This window comes from Chlorocebus sabaeus, chromosome 18 (assembly GCF_047675955.1).
Source record: "Chlorocebus sabaeus isolate Y175 chromosome 18, mChlSab1.0.hap1, whole genome shotgun sequence".
Classification (NCBI taxonomy): domain Eukaryota; kingdom Metazoa; phylum Chordata; class Mammalia; order Primates; family Cercopithecidae; genus Chlorocebus; species Chlorocebus sabaeus.
The window spans coordinates 21,796,121-21,805,542 of record NC_132921.1 but is presented as its reverse complement, the minus strand read 5'-3'; the positions used below and the strand labels follow the sequence as shown (position 1 = coordinate 21,805,542).

The 9,422-nt window shown below is 42.8% G+C and overlaps 1 protein-coding gene across 2 annotated transcripts in view; it reads left to right on the top strand.

Moving 5' to 3' along the window:
* Positions 1–1,298: 1,298 nt before the first annotated feature.
* Positions 1,299–9,422, top strand: part of MALT1 (MALT1 paracaspase) — an 81,059-nt gene continuing 72,935 nt past the window's right edge. The window contains exon 1 of one of the 2 annotated variants that reach the window (XM_008013950.3): positions 1,299–1,697. In XM_008013950.3, the coding sequence (XP_008012141.1) occupies positions 1,489–1,697 (209 nt within the window). In that variant the 5' untranslated portion in view covers positions 1,299–1,488. The remainder of the gene's footprint in view (positions 1,698–9,422) is intronic. The other variant, XM_008013951.3, reaches the window with a different exon arrangement.

Here is a 9,422-nt window from a genome sequence, read left to right as displayed (position 1 = left end):
CTGAGTATGTATGTGTAAGGGTAATAGCATGTATTATCTACGATGTGCCAGTTACCGAGTTAAGTGCTTCACATAGGCAACAACTCTATATAAACTATTTTCAGTCCTGTGTTAATAGATTAGGCAGAGAAATTAAGTAACTCATTCAAGCTTCTAACCCTCGAATCCAGCAGATCTTTCCGGGTCCAAAAGTCATGCTCTTGGCCATCGCACTGCAGTCTGAATTCTGAACTTATGCTGGAGTGAAGTTTAAGGACTGCTTCTGCTAGAAAGAGGTGGAGACTGTATGGCGCACCTACCTCGCCAACGTGTATAAGAATATAGGTATCCAAATTATTGATCAGAAAATCCTGCTGCCTTGGGTGATGAAAAGCTAATGGCAACAGAAATCGGGCCAGGAAGCCTTGTGTAGGGAACTATCTGGTCACATTTCGTAAGTTACTTCCTTTTTTGTCCCAAACGAAGCCATAGTTTTCAAAGGGATAATGGCCTTGGATGTTGCTAAGATTGGCAGAGAGAGTTCAAGTGTCATCCATTCCGGATCATTCCAGGGAAGGACATCCTCTACAGGGTCGTCTGCTTTGACGAGGAAGATTGCGGGCGGCAGTCTGACCCGGGAAAACCAGATGATTCCTGCTAAATACAATCATTTCCCAGATCTGATTAGCCTTAAATATGCCACAGCTCAGTTTGCAAAGTAGTAATTTTTTTAAAGTCTAGTCAAAAATGTTGGCCAATTCCAACTCAAGTATCCGGATCTCTAGCACTACTTCCCTCTAGCAATGCCATACACATCTAACCCTAAAACGAGGAAGTGTCCGCTGAGGTTGCCCATTGCAGGATTCTGGTGTGTCGCTGGGCACATGCAAGTTCCTGAGTCAGGGGACAGCGCCCACCAGAGACTGCGGGCGGGAGCCGGCGACGGAGAACCGCATGCCCAGCTCTCTGGCGTGAGTACGCAGGCCTCCTCCCACGGTCTCGGGAAGCCCAGACGCCGCTGGCTTCCTCGCCGTAGAGGAGCTGCCGGGGCGTAGTTCCTCCACCGCTTCCTCCTCCAGCTGCACCCAACCCGTCCTTTCCTGCTCGGTAGGGCCTCCCCACCTCCCGGGTTTGAAGCGCGCGCCACTGCCAGCCCGGGACCGCAGGGGTGGGCGAGGGAGGCGCACAGCCGCACGCACGCCCGCAGTAGGCGACCCCGCCCCGCCCCTCGAGGCCCAAGGTCCCGCCCCTCGAGGCTCCGTGCCTCGCCCCCCGGGTTCCCCGCCCCTCTGCGTGGCTGGCGTGGCCGGTAGGCCCGGCTCCCCCAAGCAAACCAGTCTAGTTGGGGCGGGGAGCGGAGCTTCCTCCTCTGAGGTCCGTGCCGCGCTGCCAGATTTGTGCTTCCGCCCCTGCCTCCGCGGCTCGGAGGCGAGCGGAAGGTGTCCCGGGGCCGAGGCCCGTGACGGCGCGGGCAGGAGCCCTGGCAGTCCGGGGTCGCCGGCGCGGGCCATGTCGCTGTTGGGGGACCCGCTGCAGGCCCTGCCGCCCTCGGCTGCCCTCACGGGGCCGCTGCTCGCCCCTCCGGCCGGCGCGACCCTCAACCGCTTGCGGGAGCCGCTGCTGCGGAGGCTCAGCGAGCACCTGGACCAGGCGCCCGAGGGCCGGGGCTGGAGGAGGCTGGCGGAGCTGGCGGGGAGTCGCGGGCGTCTCCGCCTCAGGTGAGCTCGGGGCCGCGGCAGGCCGGGCGAGCGGGCCGAGCGAGGTGGGCTCCCGTGGGGAAGTGGGGGCGCGGTCGGCGGGGCTGAGCTTGGCAGCGGCCGCCGGCGTGAGTGAGCGGAGGTGGGGAGGACTTCGGTCATTGAGACGGAGCGGAACCCAGCAGCGCCCCGGAACGCCTGGGATTTGAGAGCGGAGCCCGGGGCTCCGGAGGGAGGAGGCAAAAGTGGCCCAGCGGCTGCCTAGCTCCCTGTTGCCACCCCCGCCCCTGGGTGAGAGGGAGAAGTCGAGGTTGACCCGGGAGGATAGTGAGAGAAGGAAAGCTGTCAGGAGACCCCTGGGATGGGGCAGTCATCCAGAGGACTTAAAATGCAAAAGAAAGGGATGTGGACACTGCCCTGGGAGACCTAAGGAAGGCTGGGAAGAAGCGCAGGCGAGGTGATGAATGCAGAGGGTGGGGTGCAGGAATTCATGAACATTTTGCAGGGTTTTGGAAAAGACTGACGCCGAACTCATCGTCTTCCTCCATGAAACCAGGTTACCACGTTCCCTTCTTGACTTCACCATGAACATGAAACTCGAATTAAAACTATTTTCCTTATTAGGTTTGGAATGGCTGTATTAGGGTTCCTCAAGTTTTGGTCTCGAGACTCCTTTACCCTCTTAAGTATTATTAAGGACCCCAGAGAGCTCTTATGTGGGATAGAGATAATACATACATGTAATATATACTGATATTTACCGCCATTGAAATTAAAGCTAAGACATTTTAAAAATATTATTTTAAAAGAATAACCCATTACATGGTAGCAGAAATAATACTTTCGTGGAAAAACAAATTTTCCAAAACAAAAAAGTCAATTAGAGAAGTGGCATTGGTTTTCGTTTTGAAGATCTCTTTAATGTCTTGGCTTAATCACAGAGCTGGATTCGTTTATGTGCTTCTGCATTCAGTCTTTTGCACTATTACAGGTCACAGGACACTGGAAACTGCAGTGTCCACTCCTGAAAGAATGAATGAAAAAGCTAAATAAAATCTTAATATTATTATGAAACATCTTTTTGACCTTGTGGACCGCGCGAAAGGGTCTCAGGAACTACACTAGGGGTTCCCAGAACCCACTTAGAACCATTACTTTATACCATTGTTGTAATTTTGGCCTGTCTTTGAACCCCTTAGCAGTTTTTTAAACTTCTCAAATGACTATGATTTGTCTTATAGTATAATTATTTGTACACATCTGTATAAATGCCTTAAGAACAGAAACCGTCTCTTAATATTGTTATGTGTAGAAGTTAGTAAATACTTGATGAAAGGGAAGTCATTTATTCAAAATGGTATTAAGTGCTTACTATTTGCTAGAAATTTTAGAAGATAAAAAACTAACAAATATTAAATTCCTAATCATAAGGGGTTATCCAGTAATGGACTATTATTTGGGGACCTTTACAATGACATTAAATGCTGTGTTGGATATGAATGATAGTGGATTTTAGTCATTTATTGAGGACATGGTATGTACCATAAAATGTACTAAATATTTACATGCTGCTGCTGCTGTTTCATTCTTCTTTGTTCTTCTTATTTTTGCATTATCTTTTTTTTTTCCCCCAAGATGGAGTCTTGCTCTGTCGCCCAGGCTGGAGTGCAATGGTGTGATCTTGGCTCACTGCAACCTCCGCCTCCCAGGTTCAAGCAATTCTTCTGCCTCAGCCTCCCGAGTAGCTGGGATTTCAAGCATGCGCCACCACGGCCCGCTAATTGTTTTATATTTTTAGTAGAGAGGGGATTTTGCTGCGTTAGCCAGGCTGGTGATCACCTCAGGTGATCCATCCGCCTTAGTCTTCCAAAGTTCTGGGATTACAGGCGTGAGCTACGCTGCCTGGCCACATTATTTTCTTAAACCCTCCTATCAACTCTCAGTTTCAGAGTTTGGGATTGAGGCAAAGGGTAATAGTGATTTGGGATTATTGCTTGTGCAAAGGAGTAATGATGTAAGGAGGGAATAACTAGCAAGACCCAACAGAGAGGTGGCATATTTTTTTTCTGTTCTGGGAAAAACACGTTGGGCTTTTGGATACGCAAAAAAAAAAAAAAAAAAAATACTGTTATGCTAGGTCCATAAATTTCTGAATTTCTGGACTTACCATAATGTAAAAAATTGTCTTTGGGGGCAGATCTCCAGAGTATTACAGTGTTAAGAGTACTCTAGTTAGGGAAGGTTCTGGGCTTCCTGAAGAAAGCCGGGTGTGGAGGATTCCTACATGGCCATGAAGGAGGGAGAAGAAAGTCAGCAAGGCCCTGCCAGGGCAGAAGCGTGGCTGCTGGAATCCAAAAGCAGTGGATACTTGATGTTGGGTGTTGTGTTTTCTTTGCCTGCCTTCAGTCGGTTTTTGTTAAAGGCTACAGAATGGTCTTAGCTTTGTTTGGGGGAACTAAAGGAAAGATTTGCGGCCACTTTTCTGTGGAGTCACACAGAGAAGGGGACCGTTGCCTAACAAGAGGTGGCAAGCACAAAGGGCATGCAGTTGTGGAATCTGAGAATTTGGGGTGGGAAGTCTGACGAGAGGCAGATAAATTTCACCTGTCTTTCAGGATGGTAAAGGTTAGTTTTGAGAAGGTTGGTTGCAGTGAGAAGTGTTGGAGAATTTGGGAATGTTAAGCTCATCGTTATTGAAATCAGAAGAATTAAACTGACTTTTTTCAAAAAGCAGCACTGGGAACTTGGGGGCTGGACAGGGAAGCAAGGTCAGCTGAGGATGCTTACTCTATTTAAGACAAAAAAGTTACTGTAAAGTGATTTCATACTGATGGGAGAGGATCTGTGATACTAGAAGGTCCTAAAGGTATTTTTTCCCTGGTGCCAGAGACAGGAATTACAGTGTGAGTGTCTAGTCCACGTGGATGACAAGTCCCACGAGGCTGTGAAGTGCTTCCTTCAGTCACTGGACCTGCAGCCCTAAAATCTCGAAATGTTGCCCATTCTGTTTCTTTTTCTTCTCTTCACTTTTTTTTCTGACACTTTACATCTTTCCTCAAACTGGGTGAAAATTTAATAATACAAATAAGTAAACCGCAAGAAAGGAACCCGTTCAAACTGTCTACAAGGGATTAGGAATAATTGTAAATGTTTTCATTGCTAATGACTCACAGTAAATCCTTGTTTATAGCTTAGTTCCCCACAGCCATGTACATTTGGGAATGCACTATAGTCAAACTCAGCCCTAATTCCATTCAAGACTGACCTGGACACCCGTTGCTGTTAGTGTGGATAGGCACAGACTCTGAGGGTCTTGCCCAAGCTATATAAATTCTTTGATGGCATGGAACATCTGAGCCCTAAGGATGGCAGACCTTACAGGAGGCATCACATGCTGCCTGAAATTCTGTTAAGTAGGGAGTTTAGAAATGAGGCTATGGAACCTGGACCAAGGAAAAACAGTCATTGCGTACCTGCTAAGTAGAAGGTGCACTTTTAGCTGCAGAAATCCTGCTCTCGTGCAGTTTATTATAGGAATGAGAACATATAAAAGGCTCTAACAAAAGGTTTCCTTCCAGCCTGGGAAACATACTGAGACCCTGTTTCTACAAAAAATAAAAAATTAGCTAGGCATAGTGGCACACACCTGTAGTCCCAGCTACTCTGCAGGCTGAGGTGGGATTGCTTGAGCCCAGGAGTTCGAGGCTGCAGTGAGCCTCAACAATTATGATTAAAATTCATTCAGTAATCATTCATTTATGAATAATTAGTATGGACACGACAGAATTTTAGGTATTGATTTAGGTATTGTCAGCCTTCAGCATGGTCGACCCAGTAAGACCTTGTCTCTAAAACAAATAAACTAAAAAAAGTTTCCTTCTCGCCCTCTTGGTCTTATCCTTCAGTCCCATGGCTTTACATTTATTTGGGTTGATTACTCCTGATTTCTATTTCCAGCCTGTTTCTCTGCTTTGAACTCCTAGATTCATGTATGTAAACACTTGTTTGCCATCTTCTCTTGAATGACTAAGAGACATCTTAAATGTAACATGTCCAAAATTTAACCTGTCTTTCCTTCTAAACCTCTTTCTTTCACAGTTTCCGTACCCTCTGGTTGTTCAGGCCAAAAACTTCGAAGTCATTCCTGACTCCACTTTTACACACAAATCATTTTTGTCAGTACATCCTGCCTGCTGTACCTTCACTATATGTATGTAGAATCCAACCTCCACTGCTGGCGCACTGGACCAAGCCACGTTTTCTCTCACCTAGATTATTCCAGTAGCCATTTAACTTCTCCTTCTTTCACTTTGCTCTCACCCCAGTCTGTTATCAATATAGCAGTAAGAATGATTCTTTTAAAACATCATATCAAGTCTTATTCCTCCTTTGCTCAAAACTCTCCTATTGTGGCCAGGCATGGTAGCCTCACACCTGTAATCCCAGCACTTTGGGAGGCCAGGGTGAGAGGATTACTTAAGCCTAGGACTTCAAAACCAGTCTGAGCAACATAGAGAGACCCCATTTAAAAAAAAAAAATGCCAACTCTCCTATTGCTTTTCCATCTCAGAGTAAAAACACCATTAGCTACCAGTTCAGTCTTCATCCTGATATCTTCTTATCTCCATCCCTCTCTACTCTGGTCACATGTGCCTTCTTGCCTTCCTTTGGACACAGTAGTCTTTGTACTTGCTGCTTACTCAGGCTGAGATGGTCTCCATAAGTAACCACATGACTTGTTCACCTCACTAAGCTCTTGTCTGATCATAATATTTAAAATTACCCCCTACATCTGCTCAGTGTTACCTGTCTACTTGCGTTATCTTAGTTTCCTCCAAAACACTTATGACCATTGGCTGCTTGGATACATACACAAAGAGGTATCTCTGTGTATATTTAAATTTATGTCTATACTTCTCTAGAATGAAAGATCCAGGAAGATGCAGAATTTTGTTTCCTGCTGTATCCTCAACACCTAGAAAAAACGGTAGCCTATTTTAGGTGATTGTTAAATAGATCAAATTAATGAATAAAGATTCCAAATAGTAAATGTACCAAGAGGAGAAGCAGAAGAACCTAAAAACAGCATTATAGTTTGTCCCCTAAAGGGTGTATAATACGTTCTATTTGATTATATATTTTTAAAGTTAAAAATAGAGATGTTTTTAAAAAGCAAAGTACATTTGTTTCAGTAATAAAGCAGTTTTTAAATTAAATCAAAAATTCTAAATTAGGACTTTCAGAAACTACTTCAAAGCACACTCTTACAGGAATGTAACTTAAAAAGGAAAGAAAGAAAAGTTAGGTCTGTGTAAGCATTATCTTAGCTGAAAGCCAGTGCCCATGTGGAAAATCAGTAAAACCAAAGGAGATACAGAATCTTCTTTTTCTCCTGTGCCTCTTGTAATGGAAGATAAATCATCTGTAGTTCAATCTGATCTTTGTTCTTTTGGCGGAAGGAAAGCCAAGTGTTTTTAATTTTCTGTGTATCAATATGACATTAATTAAAGCATCACTTGGTTGCATTTGATGAGATGGCTTCTTAATTTCATTTGTCAGATCCTAGTAAACTTCTGAATCATAAAAATTATATTAGCATACAGCATCCTTATTTTTACAAATCTCATTCTAATTATTTACAAAATTGGTAATCCTTGTATTGTTTCTAACACAGGTTCTTTCACTTGGGCATTTCAGAAACTAGTAAAATAAAATTTCACAAAATAAGAGCACTAACAGGCAGCTTCAACTTTTTATGTATTCTGTCATCATAGTCAGCATTGTTTCTTAAAAGAAAGAACACTTTTAACACCTAAAAATAGAAAAGATAATTTTAGAATAAAAGACAGCTTTGTTGTCCTTATTTGTATCATTTTACCTTGGACTGCAGATTGTGCTGCCACTGGTCTACAGTCCGGAATTTGGGACTGGTTGACCTGTGATATGATTCACATTTAACAAGAATGGCATATTGAATATAATAAAATTGAACGAGATTGCTTAGAAAAGAATACCTAGTAAAGATAGTGATCACAGAAGTCCTTCGAGGACATTTTCAGGTTACCAAAATAATAGTTACTCAAAAAAATTTTTCAGGAAAAGCTAAAATTGTTTCAGAAATAAGCATAGTTAAGAAATTAGCTTTAATATTATTTTAATATCCCCATATTCTTATTGCATAGTAAGAGCTAACCTTTATTGAATGTCTGTTACCTGTCAAGCACTGTGTTAAACACTTCTTACATGGATTAGCTATTTAATTCTAACAACTCTATGAAGTAGATAATGTTACTAATGAAATTAATTTGATCGTATACATTTTTTCCATATGAAATAATTAACATCGTTGAATTATAAATCTTGGATGACAGTATAAATGGTATGGTAGCATCTTAATAAGACTACTCAAAATGAATGAGGATTAATATTTCAAGCAATAAAATAGCTTGCTAACCTTGATTCTGTCACACCCCAGCACTATTATGTTTCACCCCTTGCATCTATTCAGGCTTTCAGCCTTGACAGTTATGATTGAAATTCATTCAGTAATCTTTCATTTATGCATAATTAATATGGACAAGACAGAATTTTAGGTATTGAGGGATTTTATGTCTCTGTGTGTGGGTATACACACACATGTATGTTTAATATGCGGGGGTTTCTGTTTTCAAGGAGTTTACTATAATCTAGTTGGATAAAGAAGCTTTTCTTCATGAGCAGGAAGAAAAGCTCACAGTTCTGAGGTTAAATTATGTGAGATAAAACATGAAACAAGTCTGCACAAGACTGCTTAAGGCCCAAATCCAGGTTGCTACTTGTTTCATATAACCCATGATTTAACACTGGTTTTTGTGTTTTACAAATTGTAAAACAAAACCAACAACAAAGAAGAATGTGTGATAGAGACTTTATGGCTCAGAATATCTAAAGTATGTACTCACTGGCCATTTAGAAAAACAGTTGTCTATAACATTAGTGCAATTAGAAGACTGTGTGTATAAAGTGTGTTTGGTGGACTGGTGTGGTCTAGGAGGACCTTATAGAGAAGCTAGAGTTAATATGGGACTGTAATTGAAATTGGCAGGAAAAGGAGCAGGATCTGCAAAGATGGATGAGGTATGAATTCTACAGTATATCACGCAGATTATCTAAACACTTTGGTTGGCTGTTGTTGGTTATGTTTCTTTGGGAAAGTTTTTGTGTCATTGATTGCTTGGTTTTTACTTTATTCTTTTGTCTCCCCTTGCATGTTTCATACTTGTATTTTCCCCTTCTATAAAATGATTACAATTCATATCATTGTTCCATTCTTCGTGGCCTTCTATGATCTGATCTTAACCTATCTTTCTAATCTCGTATACCACTGCGGCACACAGTAACATGGAAAAGGAAATTGTATATGTATGTTAAATACTGCTATTTTTAAAAGAATAGTTTTAACAAAAGGACAGTAAGACACTCTTTAAAGGAAGGGTTAGCAAACTATTTCCATAGAGGACCCAGTGGTAAATATTTTTGGCTTTGCAGCCAGGTATTCAGCTCTGCTGTTGTATCAGGAGAGCTGCCATAGACATTTGTAAATACGTGAATGAATGAGTATAGCTGTGCTCCAATAAAACTTTATTTACGGAAATCAGGTAGCTGAACACATTTGGCCCACAGGCTGTGGTCCCTGCAGTAGGATATTTCTAGGTACTTAGAAGTACTTTGGTTTCTTTTTTCTTTTTTTTTAAGAGAGTCTCGATC